Genomic DNA, 15,468 nt, shown 5'->3' with positions numbered 1-15,468 from the left:
CCGTGGGTTGCTGATACCTGCACTAGACCATACTGGCTCTTTGGCTATAGGTGAACTGTAAATTGACTGAATTATTATTAAAATTATAAATAAAATAATTTTGAGCACAACTTTAGGAAGAGACAAGTACACTAAGAGAGCCAATACCATTTTACTATATAACCCATCATTGACCAGGGAACACAATATGTTAAACAATAAAGCACTTTTGACAAATCACAGTAGGATGTTCATTCAATATAATAATAAAAAAAAACTAAATAAAACAGACTATGTTTTAGATCATGCATGTACTATATTATAGTCTCTATCAACCTAATCTAACTCAGGAGATTGTTATTTTGGGGTAGAAGGAGATCCATAGTAGCATTCAGGAAGCAAAGTAAATAATTGATATATGACTTCAAGTGTTCTTCAAACCAGGCCAATTATAAAATTATCATTTCCCTACTGTATAATTTACTGATGGTCATTGAGAACTCTGTATACAAACAAAACAATATATCCAGAGTGAAGTACAGATTTTATCTTATTTAAATTATATTGTTTGATCCGAACTGATTTGATCAGAATTATTTTATTTGCATTAACATGCTCCCCTCCTGATAACATCCTGCTAGATTAGTCAGAAAACATCAATAGATAGAAGTACTGAACAGGTGTTTCTTCCATTTGGTGAAAAATAATTTAGACTAGATGGAGCTATATTATCCATTCACACAAACAAATCATGAACCACATGAACTATGCAGGCCTAAAACCTAAGCTACAACACCATCAGAATATACCAATCCTGCTCTACCTAGTATCCTGCAAATATATTGTGAGTTGTAAACTTAATCCATTTTGGAATGACAGTCAGAGAAAGGCTTAGCTAGATCCTGAGGGCAATTAGTGCCTTTGCTTCCATTTATGGGATTGTATTCTTCAACTTTTCACTAAGTGAAGGCCACAAAGGTCTTTTATCTTATCCAAATTACTGTTATGTCAAGCCAATTTGAATATACTTCTGTAAACCATGGAGAAAATGAAAAAGTAAATGCTGATCTATTGAGACAAACATAAAGCAGATTCAATGTAACATCAACTTTTCTAGCAGATTTGAAAGTAAACATTTTAGAAGAAACGATCTTTACATTGATCCCATAAATAAACACATAAGCAATTCCTGCTTGCATCAGAAATGAAATATAGTGTGTCATAGAGAAGAGGGGGTTGACCTACTCTCCAAAGCATCTGAGGGCAGGACAAGATGTAAGAACATTAGAGATCCAACCTAGAATTAAGGAGAAATTTCCTGATAGCGAGAAAATTCATCACTATCTTGCTTCAAGAAGTTGTGGATGCTCCATCACTAGAGATTTTCAGGAAGAGATTGGACAACCATTTGTCTGGAATAGTATAAGGTCTTCTGCTCAAACATAGTTTGGACTAAAAGACCTCCAAGGTCCCTTCCAACCTTGTTATTCTATATACTGTGTAAAATACTTGAGTGTTAATTTGACATATTTGAATCACCAAATGGAAGAAACAGCTGTTGAGTATGTTGTTTCAAAATAACTATGATAGAATACAGAATGAAGATTTAAAAGATATGTCAAGATAGGTAAATCTACAATTGTTATTGCTGGGAGAGAATTTCTATGATTAAGGTGAATGTTTTCCCTAGAATGTTATTTTTGCTTTGACAACAGATGTACCATTTAAACAATGGCAGAAAGACATATCTAAATTTGTGTGGCAAGGTGAGTTAAGAACAGGGTGTCACAAGACATTCAAGATAGAGAAGGCTTAGGTCTATATGATTTGATATTGTATTCTGCAGCTTGTTTAGTTTGGGATGAAGGAGTGGCTGGCACTGAAAAATAAAAGATTGCAACTAGAAGTGCATGACTGAAGGTTTGGGTGGCATGGTTATTTATGGTATGACAAAGTTAAGGTTAATGTAGATTTCAAAAATCATTTTTTGCCAAAAAATGCCAAAAATGCCAACACAGTTCTGGGTTGCATAAACAGAGGGATAGAATCAAGATCACATGAAGTGTTAATACCACTTTATAATGCCTTGGTAAAGCCACACTTGGAACACTGCATTAAGTTTTGGTTGCCAGAATGTATAAAAAATGTTGAGACTTAGAAAGAGTGCAGAGAAGAGCAACAAAGATGATTAGGGGACGGAGGCTAAAGCATATAAAGAACGGTTGCAGGAACTGGGTATGTCTAGTTTAATGAAAAGAAGGACTAGGGGAGACATGATAGCTGTGTTCCAATATCTCAGGGGTTGCCAAAAAGAAGAGGAAGTCAAACTATTCTCCAAAGCACCTGAGGGTAGAACAAGAAGCAATGGGTGGAACTAATCAAGGAGAGAAGCAACTTAGAACTAAGGAGAAATTTCCTGACAGTGAGAACAATTAATCAGTGGAACAACTTGCCTCCAGAAGCTGTGAATGCTCCAACACTGGAAATTTTTAAGAAGTAGTTGGATAACCATTTGCCTGAAGTAGTGCAGGGTTTCCTGCCTGGGCAGGGGGTTGGACTAGAAGACCTCCAAGGTCCCTTCCAACTCTGTTATTCTATTCTACTCTACTCTACTCTACTCTACTCTACTCTACTCTACTCTACTCTACATGCCGTATTGAGAGTATGAAATAAATATAAACTTAGGTTGTGTCTGAAAATGCCTTTATGATGTCATGACATAAAATATATTAAAAAAATTCAAAGTAGATAAAAGGGCTTTTGGTTTTGAACAAGGTACGATGGAAATTGAAATAGAATTACATGAATATGCTATTGCTAAAATGTACAAACTATTATTGAAATTTGAAATAAAAGATGAACAAGTGAAATAATGTGTTAGATATTGGCAACAATAGTCTTCCCTCTGGTCCGTTTTTCAAGCGGCAAAATAACTTGAATGTGATTGGCTAGGACTCTTGACAGCTCCCTATAAAAGGGCTGGCTGTCAGAGAGGCTAGCTGCTGGATTGTAAATAGTTGTTAAATAAAGAGCTGTTGTTGAAGCCTGCCTCCTGTCTCTCTATTCACGAATCTAACACTGGCAATGAAGGTGGGATTCTGAGAGACACAGAGAATCCAAAAAGAGCTGACAACGTGACAATCTAGCCCAGTGGCAAATAGCGAACGGTAGCTATTTTGCGCGCCAAATTCAAGCAGATCGAAGTGCGGCAAGAATGATGGCATTTCACCCACCAATGCCATTCGACCCGGCAAAGGAGAAGTGGGGCACTTATATGACCAGATTTGAGTGCTTCATGGAAGTGAATGATCTCCTTGGGTTGCCGGATAACCGAAAGCGAGAGTTATTCCTGAGCCACTGTGGGCACGATGTCTTCGACAACACCGAAGCCCTATCTGAGCCAACACCGGTACAGTTGGTACCATGGCAAGTGCTACAAAATGCACTCAAGATGCACTATGCCCCAGCATTATCAAAAACAGTGCGGCGTTATGAATTCCAGCATAGAATACAGCAGGATGGCAAATCCATTAATCAATATGTCACAGCGCTCCGGAAGGCCGCTGCTCATTGCGAATTCAGAGACTTGGACGATATTTTAATTGATCAGATCATTTGTGGCATAAAAGATCTCCAACTCCAATGGAGACTCTTGGCCAAAACGAATCTGACATTGGAGGCTGCGCTTGACGACGCTCGGGCAACTGAGTCGTCGAACAGAGCGACCGAGTCACTCCAGAAGCTGGCCACCGTCCCAGCAGCTGCAAAGCCAATGGCCACGGTACATGAAAACCTCTACAACGATGAGGAAGACGACGGAAGCAGAGATGAAATATACTGCACTGACCGAAAAAGACCCACAGAGCAAGAAAATAAAAGGCAACCATGTGCCAGCTACAGGGGTCAGCACCCGAGAGCGTCCTTTCGCTATAGGGATGCCATTTGCCGCCATTGCGAGCACAAGGGGCATTTGGCAAAGGTCCATTGAGCAAGCCTGCCTGCTTACCCGTGAACTGGCCCCGACGCACCAAAAACAGAAGGTCCGAGACCTACAAGGTGGGAAGCCTGGAAGCCCAGGCGCGAATCTACCAGTGCAAAGACCCTTGAAACTAACTATCAAACCAGAATAGGGCAAACAAGCGCGCCCTGCATGAAGAAGCTTCATGTCACTATCCAACTCGAGGGCTCATCCTGTGACATGGAGATCAATACGGGCTTGTCGGTCACCATAATTTCATGGCAAGCGCTGAAGTCTGCAGTTCCCGGCATCCAGAGAACACAGCTAGATTGCTAAGCATTGAAACTCAGCAACTATCAGGGGAACCAAATCCCCGTCATTGGTTGCAGTTCTTTCAAGATGCAGTTCAACAAGTTCCAGGGGAACCTGTCCCTGACCGTCATCAGAGGCAACCTTCTGAACCTCCTCGGGCTTGATTGGTTTGAAGCCCTGGGTCTCGGCATAACTGGCATCAACACCATTGCCTGTTCCTGGAGCGATGACCTCATTCGGGAATTCCAGGACGAATTCAGAGATATTCATTTAATCCAGAGCTAGGCAAGTATATGGGCACCCCCATTTCATTCAGTCTAGACCCCAAGATTGCCCCCATCCAATTAAAGTCCCGAGTCCCCCTTGCCCTTAAACCAAGAATAGACGAGGAATTGGAAAAACTAATAAAGTAGGAAATCCTGGAACTGGTAGACCACACAAAGTGGGAGACCCCAATAGTGACCCGGTCAAGAGTGACGGGTCAGTGCACATCTGTGCAGACTACAAGTGCACAATAAATAAGGCACTCCAGCAGAGCGCGTACCCGGTGCCCATAGTTCAACAACTTTTGCATTCCTTAGGCTCCGGATGCCTCTTCGCAAAATTAGATCTTGTGCAGGCATACCAGCAGTTGCCGGTAGATGGTGCTACTGCAGAGGCACAGACCATAGTTATGCACAGGGGTGCATTTAAATATCATTGCCTGTAGTTTGGTGTTAACATTGCCCTGGGCCTCTTCCAGAGTCTCATGGAAAGACTATTGCAAAAAATCCCCGGGGTGGTGCCCTATTTTGACGATGTATTAATCACCGTCAATGAACTGAACTGAAATCCCGTTTACGGGAAGTTTTGGAAAAATTCAAATCTGCGGGGCTCTGAGTCAAGGGCAACAAATGCCAGATCGGAGTCCCAGAAGTTGAATTCTTGGGCTACCAGATAAACAGGAAGGGAATACACCCGACCCACAGTAAGATCAGGGCAATTCGGGAAGCCCCCACTCCACGGAACCAGATGGAGTTGCAAGCCTTCCTAGGCTTGCTCAACTTCTACAGTGTCTTCCTGAAGAATAAGGCCACTATTGCTGAGCCGCTCCATAAGCTCATGGCCAAAAAGAGTGTGTGGACCTGGGGACCTAGAGAAGCTGCCGCTTTTTCGGCATTAAAAGGCCTCTTGTCCACGGACAGTTTTCTAATCCAGTACAACAACACCCTGCCGTTGGTACCAGTGTGTGACACTTCCCCGTTCGGCGTGGGGGCTGTGTTGAGCCACCACCTCCCAAATGGAACCGAGGCCCCAATCGCATATTTCTCCAGAACACTGTTTAGCGCGGAGAGGAATTATAGCCAGCTGGACAGGGAAGCGCTGGCTGCAATGGCCAGGGTGAAACAGTTCCACAAGTACTTATTTGGGAGGGATTCTGATTTGGTTACGGACCACAAGCCACTTTTGGGACTCTTGGCTGGGGATCGACTGACTGCTGTGGCCTTGTCACCCCGATTTATGCAGTGGGCCATATTCCTATCCGCCTACAGTCCAGCATCGGCCTGGACGAACATTGGGGCATGTTGATGCCCTCAGCTGTTGCCCGCTGCTGGACTTGTTGGACGACCCAACCCCAGGACTCCCCGTCCTCTTGATAGACTGCCTGGACTCTAGCCTTGTAACCTCCGCTAATGTGGCCAAGCACTCGGCTAAGGACACAACATTCAAAACTATATTGAACTGGGTGTGGAAGGGGTGGCCAGAGGGTCCATTCGGGACAGAATTCAAGCTGTTTGCCAATCGGCAGCATGAAATATCCTCGCAAGGGGAGTGTTTGCTATGGGGTAATTGTTCCACAGAGTTTAAGGTATTCTGTGTTAAAATCATTACATGAGGGCCATCCGGGGATTGTTCGGATGAAAGTCCTAGCCCGAAGCTTTGTGTGGTGGCCGAATATGGATTGGGAGATCCAAGAGTGGGTAGCCAGGTGCCCGCCCTGTCAGGAGTCACAGCCAGTTCCCCCCGTAGTACCAGCCCAAGAGTGGGAATGTCCCCGGGTCCCCTGGTTGAGGATCCATATTGATTTTGCCAGCCCCTTTCATGGCCAAACCTTCCTCGTGGTTGTGGACACCTATTCCAAATGGATGGCAATCATTTTAATGAGCACCACTACGGCCGAAGCCATAATCAAGGTCCTCCGAAAATTGTTCGCCATTCATGGGTTACCCATGTCCTGGTGTCGGATAATGGGCCACAACTAACCGCTACACAATTCAAGGGGTTCTTAGTAGAACTAGGGATACACCATGCCCTCATAGCACCTTTTCATCTGGCCAGTAATGGCCTGGCTGAAAGATCCGTTAGATCAGCCAAAGAGGCATTAGACAGACTGGCACCCGAGGACTGTCAGGAAAGAGTAGATAAATTTCTCCTGTATCAACACATAATACCCAGTGTGGTAGCAGGAAGGAGCCTGGCAGAACTATTAATGGGCCACTGGCTCAGGTCTCTACTTGACCACCTACACCCCAACTATTGCCCAGAAACAACAACAAAAACACAAAACTCCACCAGAACCTTCAACATAGGGGACCTGGTTCACACCCAGAACTTTGCCGAAGGACCATTGTGGTTACCGGGTAAAATTGAAAAAAATCACAGGCTCTAAATCTTACATAGTAAGATTACAAGATGGGCACCTATGGAGGCGACAAATCAATCAGATTTGAAGCCGTATCAGCCCAGAGATCTCCAAAGACACAATAGAGCAGGAATCTAACTCTAATCCATTCCTAGCAGACTCAAGCCCGATGGAACTGGAGGATGTACCAGATGAGCCAGGAATCCAGCGACGCTCCTCCCACGAACCGGTTCTCATAGACATCCAGGCCCCACCCGAAAAGTTCCAGGACTTTCCAGGGGCGGAGCAAGAGGCAGCAACAGGCACTCCCTTTCAGCCCACTGCCGCCACGATAACTGAGCTGCGCAGGTCAGGTAGCAAACGCCCCACCTATCTGCGTGATTACGTGTGTAAATAGTTGGTTCAAATCAAGAGGGGAGGTGTGTTAGATATTGGTAACAATAGTCTTCCCTCTGGTCCATTTTTCAAGCAGGAAAATAACTTGAATGTGATTGGCTAGGACTCCTGACAGCTCCCTATAAAAGGGCTGGCTATCAGAGAGGCTAGCTGCTGGATTGTATATAGTTGTTATATAAAGAGCTGTTGTTGAAGCCTGCCTCCTATCTCTCTATCCACGAATCTAACATAATGTATGATCAAATGGGCTAAAAACTTTGGTTACAATACATTAATAGAATAATGGGAGAATACATGGATGAAAGGATTGAAACTGATTTTGTGTTAAAATCGTAGATAAAACGTACGTAGATTTATCGTACATAGATAAAATGATGCACCATTGATATTTACCACCAGAAAAATTGTCTAAAATGTATTAATGTATCTTAAATATATGCTGGAAATTAAAACAAGAGGGACTTTTTATCTTGCTTGGTGTAAAAAAGGTAAATAACTTGGGATTCAAATACATACATTAATTCAGAAGATTTAAAAAACTAATATACAATTAAAATCAGAAATATTCCTTTTGGGATTGATGGATACAGTTCAAAAAAACTATGGAACTTCGTTTTTATGTATGACAACAGGGCATCACTAGCGCAACAATGGAAAGAATTGATAATATCTACTGTGAAAGAATGGATGGTGAAATTGAGAGTGGCTGGCTTGGCAAAAGTGACAACCTTGATCAGAGAAAAGCCATTGGTTGGTTTTAATCTTGATTGGAAATCTTTTTGAACTTTTTGCATGAAACAGAAAAAAAATGACATATGGATCTGATGATTAGAAAAAATGGCAGATAATAGAAAAATGAAAAATAAACCTAGAATAAGAGTTTAATGTATATTTATACTTATGTATGTTGTAAAAGAAAATCAGAAATAATGTATTTGTATTTCCTTACCTTCTTCCTTCTGCACTTTTGATTTTGATTCTTCTTTCATTCTTCTCTCTTGTACTTCAATTATCAATTTCTGTTATTTTTTATTTGTTTAATTGAAAATTTTTAATAAAGTTGTCCTTATTTTTTTTAAAGAACAAGAGAACTAGTTCACAGAACAGAGAACTAGAAAGTAAATTTTATGAGCAGAGATGGAAGAAATTGGAAATGTTAAACTTTGGAGAGAGAAATCAGCCTCTACCTTACCACCTACTTTTAATTTGATGGACAAATCTACCAACAAATCAGAGGAAATCAGAGGCTCATTATTCTAAGTATTCATAGCAGAGACTGTAATGCAGCATCTAGAAAATAGAAGACTCCCAAACAAAAGTATGGATCCAGTTTGTAGGTTTCATCTTTGTCATAATAAAAAAGAAACAATTAGAGAACATACAGGAAACAACCATCATCTTCAAAAGAAGAAAATTCAAAAGAAGAAAACAACAACATACTACTCTTCCTGGATCTCTTCATCAATAGAGGAAAAGCATACTGACCAAATGCTCCACTACAAAAATAACAATCCAACCTACTAACCAAATGCTCCACTACAAAAATAACAATCCAACCTAAGACAAGAGGACCTATGTAAGAATGTTATTCAAATGAGAACAAGTGCACTGCAGCAACCCAAACATTAGAAAAAAGAAACAGACCACCTATATAATACCTTTCAACTAAATAGATACTCATGCAACTTTACCAAAAAGTATCTGACCACCCAATCCACTACAACACAACCAATACAAGCTATGAAAAAAAATAATACTGCCATACATGGAAAAAAAAGACCCAGTGTCCCAAGTAGAAAAAACAGGAGTCATCTATAACGTACAGTATAAGGACTACAACAGCCACTATTTAGAACATAGACAGAAGACTAACAAAGAGCATCCATGAGATAGCAATCCAAGGACATGATGAAAATTCATGAATTTCACAATACATTGAAGACCTTGCCATAGTTTCAACTGGGAAACTGAGCATCTTAGGCCAAATTAAATAAAAAAATGCTAGCGAATTCCTGGAAGGTTTGCACTCAGACAAATCAGCCATCAATAGGTACATAGAGATAAACAATATTTACATTCAAAAGAAACAATGAAAAAGCTAAAAAGGAAACAAAAGACCAGAAAATTTCCTATCAGCAATCAATACTCAGATAACAAAACAATCAAGTACTATTAGCAAATCAGTAGTATAAAACAGCCTAATCAAAGAACTACCAAGGAGAAAACCACACACCCCAGTAATATTGACAGAGCAAGTCACCAAATATAAACAGAGAGCAAACCCTGCTCCCTTCCAGCCCTGAAGATGTTACCTAGTCAGATAATGAAATGTCTGCAAGCAAACAATCAAGCTCAGACTCCAAAGGTTTAATTTGGATTCTAGCATTAAGCAGTAGGTTGAATTCAATGGCCCTTTCCAACTCTTGATTCTGTGCTGTGTAAATTCTTTGTCATGTTGTTTCTCTTGTGCCGGGATGGAGTTAATTATTTCCAATTAAATCTAAGTATATTTTCAGAATGAGGGGGAAGCCCAGATATAGCACTTCTTAGCTTTACAAGCATCCTTGCTGTGCTGCAATTAGGAATGTCACAGCACCAATTGTCTTCACAACTGCAAGGCAATCTAATGGCTTAATAAACAACACTTTTCCCCCCTACAAAATGAGTGTCTACACATGCTAAATTTGCAGCATTAATTAAAAACATTATTTCTCAGTGGCTTTTGGGAATATAAGAGCACATTATGCTGCAGCAAGTTCAGCAGAAAATGTGTGTTTATGGAGGTTTGAAGCAGCACATGGTCTAGGTAGAGGTGGTTTTTTTTTAAATTTTGTGCTCACCAGATATTTTAGATTATAACTAGTACTTAGAACTATGCAAGTTGAAACCAGTGGCCTCAAGGGCTCAAGTCTGAAGGACAATTAATTGGCTTCCAGACAGTGATCCTAGTACTTATTAGATCAAAAAGCATCTTGGTTCTATAATCATGGGATCTCTTTCTCCCTAGCAGATTTTTTTCTCATAAAAAAACACTGAAAATATTGTCACATATTGACGCTAACTTGTTGATACTACACGATGAAGAAGTGTCAGTATGTTAGAAAAACAGCATCTGAAATTATCACAGTCTTGGAAGGGTTAGGATGTGGAACATAAACATAAACATAAATAGTTGAACATATTCAGGTATCTTGGCATCACATCCTGACTTCCACTTTCTTCATTGGCTTCTGTGGAGAATTTTGCATGATTCTTATTAGGAAGTTAAAAAGTTAATAAATCCTTGGTGAGAAATTATGAATTTATTTATTTATGTGCTTAATAATTGGCCTTCCATTTCCTTTTTCAGTGAATAGACTGATAACTATTTATTGTTCTTGTTCTTTTAACCTGGGAAGTAAATCTCCTCTTATTAAGAGCCCTGGTGGCGCAGTGGTTAGAATGCATGTACTGACTGCTGGCTGACTGCAGTTTGGCAGTTCAAATCTCACCAGGCTCAAGGCTGACTCAGCCTTCCATACTTCCGAGGCTGGTAAAATGAGGACCCTGATTGTTGGGGGCAATATGTTGACTGTAAACCACTTAGAGAGAGCTGTAAAACACTGTGAAGCAGTATATAAGTCTAAATGCTATTGCTATATGTTGGTATATTGAACACTCAAAGCTGCTGACAATGACCCTAACTTCTAACCCCAAAACATTAAGGAGTTTAAAACATAGGCTAACATTGACATTAAAGTAAGTACTAAAATCAAAACCTTGCAAAGGAGATACAGATAGTCCTCGACGTACAACATTCGAAGTTATAATAGCACTGAAAAATGTGACTAATAATCGGTTTTCACACTTACAACTGTTGCAACATGCCCCCTGGTCACGTGATCAAAATTCAGGCACTTACCAACTGGCATGTATTTATGACAGTTGCATGTCCTGGGGTCATGTAATTACCATTTGTACCCTTCCAACAAGCAAAGTCAATGGGGGAAGCCAGATTCACTTAACGACTTTATGATTCACTTAATGACTTTATGATTCACTTAACAACTGCAATGATTCACTTAATAACTAAAATGGGGCACAATTTACTTAACAGCTGTCTTGCTTAGCAACAGAAATTTTGGGCTGATAAATCAAGGATTATCTGTATCTCCTTGCATTATCTAAGCATTCAGAGCTTGGGACCCAAATTTATCACTCAAAAAAATAGGTCTCATAACCTAAGAGTAATGAGAAGATCCTTCTACACATCCAAGAAAAACAGGATCTGAGATCAAGAGATCTTCAAAGCGGGCATTTCCTGCAGATCTTAACTTTCAGGCCATTGTTAGATTTGTATTCCACCTTTCCTTCAGGAATTCAAGATAGCATGCATAGCACTTTCTCTTCCAATCCTTTAACACTGTGCTAATCTTTTGAACTGAGAATAAGAGAGGTGCAAAATTACATAGAGAAATGTTGTATTTGAAGTTGGACTTGAACCAAGGCCTTCCTGATATAGGCCTTCACCACAACATCACATTCACCACACATCATTCCATCTTTAAATATAAACTTTCCTTAAACTGTTGTCAAATTCTTCCTGATATTGGGTTTAATGTGTCTATTTCCCACATTTTCTCCGTGCTGGACCTCAACAGCTGACATACTACTTATATTGCTGTTGTAAGCAATTGCTGTTATTTTATTATTTTATAATAAAATAAAGAAATAAGAGAAAACACATGTGGGATTTCCAACCCACCACTCATCCAGATGCTAAGTCGCCTAAAACCATTTACCAAATTCACTGCATCTCATTTTCAGAATATGCCTTTTGAACTGCATAAAGTCAAATCACCAAAAAGATAACTTTAGTATCTAAATCTAGATATTTGCATAAACAGCCACATGCCAGATAAGACAAAGTCACCTTTTATAAGATAGGCAGCTATAGGTAAATGTGAGGAATAAATAAAATTCACCTTTTCCAGGACAGAGGCAGTATCCCTAGAAACTGTAGAAATGAATCAAACCTGCTTCTCAGAAATGACAAGAACTAACTATCCTGATAAGCAAATCTTCTATTATCGAAACACAGCTCCTCCCATAACAAACAGGTATAGTAATAATTCCTTTTGTGGTCTTGCAGACACTGTAGATACTTTCAGCAGAGAATATTCAATACCTGTACTGTGTATTTACTGAACTCAAAGCACCAAGTTCTTTGAAAGCAGACAAGGAAATTAAATAGGTAGAGAATCATAATGGCTTGTTATACATAAGTACTGTCAAAGACTAAGATGGGGAATACCATAAAGTTCATAGATCCAACATTATTGTTTGTAATGCTTCTTTAACCTTGAATTCAACCAAAGAGCTTGGGGTTCTAATCTAGTTTTCCCCATTTTTCAAATATGCTAGATTGTAAATCCAGTTGCCTAAAAGTACTGAAAGATGCTGTTTGAAGAACACTAGCTTCATAAAAACTATTCCAATCTCAGTGTTTACTCTTTTAAGTAGTAGCCAGTCATCCCAAATCAGTGAATGATCCATTCTAGGTGACTATTAACCATAAATTAGTTGAGAATTTCAAAGGATAAATTGGGAGGGTGAAGATCTGATGGATAAACATCCTTTCTTGAGGGACTGTAGAGAGCGAGAGAATTACATGCAAGACAGGACACATCCATAAACCCCCTAATATTACTCCCCCAATCTAGTGCTTCTAAATGACCTGCCCAACAACTTTCGTACTCTCCAACTAATAGAATCATGTTTCTTTCTTTTACATCCAGAAACATTATGTCAGGGAAGGCTGATATTGTTGAAGAGAAAAACCTCTCCAGCTTTCCTCAAAACTGGTGCCTCCTCTTGTTGGAGTATAATTTTTAGAATTCTCGCCAATAGAAAAGCAGACTTCAGAATGCTGAGCTAAGACTTAACCTAGATATTTTTACATCATATCCCTGAGTGTGTGATCCATAGATTCTAGCCATCAAGTCCTGCCCATCCATCTGTCATTTTTCAACCAAAGCTAAAATTTATTTGTTTGCTTATTTATAGGTTGTTTTTTAGTACTGTGTATTCCTTCAGATTATATCCTAATAGTTCCATTTAAAGCAGTGCAGATGGACTAGATGAGTGGCGGATGACCGCTTGCAAAGCCTCTTATAGTGGCCACCGACAAGGATGGGGAAACTCAGTGTCCTCCAGAGACTGGGCGTGCTGGTTTGGGTTTAGGAAACCCAGTCATTTGCAGGCATAGGCTAGGAAAATCTGCACTAAAACGTTTTCCTTCTTTCCCCGCGCCCTCCGTTAGATCTTCACTATCACCAGCTAGTAACACCACCCCTTTCTCCGAGAAGCGGCAGACACGGAGGCTCGTCTGTTATCACTGCAGAATGGTCACCTTGTCGGTTCAGGGGAGGGAGGGGGAGTGGACCCCCATTTTGCGCCGCACGCCTCTCTCACGCATGCACCATGTGGGCCTCCCCCTGCTCATTCCCCAGTTTCAGCCGCGGAAAAGTGGGTCACGCAGATCGCTGCAAAATCTAGGGTGGCGGAATGCAGGTTGCCCCATATGAGCCCCCCCCCCGTTCCTTTCCCTGCAGCTATAGCCAGGGACTCCTCTGTCTCTCCTCTCCCCGCCCCCCGCGCTTCACCTTCTTCCGCATGAGATCAGCGACTGATCCCCTCCCAGCACTTTAGGCGTCTCCCGCGCATCGCCGCGCCGTTTTCCACAGGGGGGCCGGGGGGAGGGAGATCACTCGTTCTCCTTCTAATCCAGCCCATGGAACGGCTCTTCTTCAAGGCTGGAACCGAGAACTCGAGGATGCGGACTCGAGGCAGGTGGGAGGACGAGCTGGGGGATGCCTGAAAGGCGAACCGCGACTCATCTCCATGCCACCCACCGAGTTTTCTCCGGCAATCGCTTGAGAAACCAAAACAGCCCTAAAGCCCTTTTTGACAGAAATAGCTCGTTAAAATCAAAGGCGCGCACACACCCCAATCAACTTTCCGCACAGTTCATCTCGGCCCAGGAACCTTCCGCTTCCTTTACCCCCGTGTCGGCGAATCTGTCCCATCTGCACTTCCCGCAGAGGGGAAAACTTTCGTCTGCCGAAGCTGCATCTTTTTCCAGCAGAAAAAAGGGCGGCGTGGGGGTGGGGGGGGAGAGATCGGGAATAGCCGCGTTCAGAGATTCAGGGCCACACCTCCCCGAGATGCCCAAACAGCACCATTTTATCTTCCGCGCCTACTCCACCACCACCACCCGCTTGGTACCAGCATTTCACCCATCAGAGCAAATCTCGCTTCTACTCCCCATTCTGAAAAAGCGAAGGAAAAAAGACAGCCAACAGCCATCCACAGATTGCCTCCCCTTAAGAGCCATACGAAAAAGAGCGGAGGTTAAGGTGAACCAGCGCCGAGGTCGCCTCAAGGAGAAGGAAGGGAGAAGAAGGTGTCTTCCACTTACGCACTGCCTCCTGCTTGGGATCCAAACTGTGTAAAATGGTTTGGACGCTGCCAATCCGGCTGTGGAGCGCCTGGACCCCGCGGTGAGTGAGCTGGATCTCGCTCTCGATTTCTTGGAAAAGGGTGCAGGCGTGCTTGGCCACATCGGAGAGTTGCCGGAGGATCCGCGAGAGAGCCACATTGCTGACCGACCATAGATCCAAAAGCATCAACGCCGCCGCCTCCTGGTTCTCCTTTCCTTCGGCGGGCAGCGCTGCAGCCAGCCCAGCCGGAACCTCTTCCTCCGGCTCGTCCATCGCCTCCCCGGGCTCTCTTCGGAAGCTCACTGGCTGAGGAAGCTCAACTCCGGAGTTTTCGTCTAGCACCGAGGCGATGTGCTGCCGCCGGCACAGCCTCTGGGGCTTCACGATCCTCTTGGCGAAGGGCATGACCAAAGCCTGCGGCGTCACACTCTGTATGGATGTCGCCGCTTCCCCGCCCGCTTCTTCCTTCCCAGCCCAAAAGCCAGCAGTCCGAGCCGCGAGCCTCCACTGTCCGGGCTCTTTGCAACCAGACTGAGGGATCGGCGGCTGCTTCCACCGCCTCTCCCAAACCCTTCACTTGCTTACAGCCGGCATCGGCAGGCGCGTTATTCCCCCATGGCGATCTTCTTCGCCGCCTGGATCCTTTCGCTTTTGGAAAGCGACCGCTGCGCCGCGTCCCCAGCCACCTTCGCCGCCGGTTTATCGGTTGCTTCCCTAAT

At 42.6% G+C, this 15,468-nt stretch overlaps 1 protein-coding gene across 2 annotated transcripts in view; it reads right to left on the bottom strand.

Moving 5' to 3' along the window:
- Window positions 1-15,154, bottom strand: part of NHS (NHS actin remodeling regulator) — a 541,425-nt gene extending 526,271 nt beyond the window's left edge. The window contains exon 1 of one of the 2 annotated variants that reach the window (XM_070943769.1): window positions 14,728-15,154. In XM_070943769.1, the coding sequence (XP_070799870.1) occupies window positions 14,728-15,154 (427 nt within the window). The remainder of the gene's footprint in view (window positions 1-14,727) is intronic. The other variant, XM_070943770.1, reaches the window with a different exon arrangement.
- Between the last annotated feature and the right edge of the window lie 314 nt (window positions 15,155-15,468).

This window comes from Pituophis catenifer, unplaced genomic scaffold (assembly GCF_029215685.1).
Source record: "Pituophis catenifer annectens isolate HBS135680 unplaced genomic scaffold, rPitCat1.0.hap2 SCAF_4, whole genome shotgun sequence".
NCBI lineage: Eukaryota > Metazoa > Chordata > Lepidosauria > Squamata > Colubridae > Pituophis > Pituophis catenifer.
The sequence above is the reverse complement of the archived record's forward strand: the minus strand, read 5'-3'. Positions and strand labels throughout refer to the sequence as shown.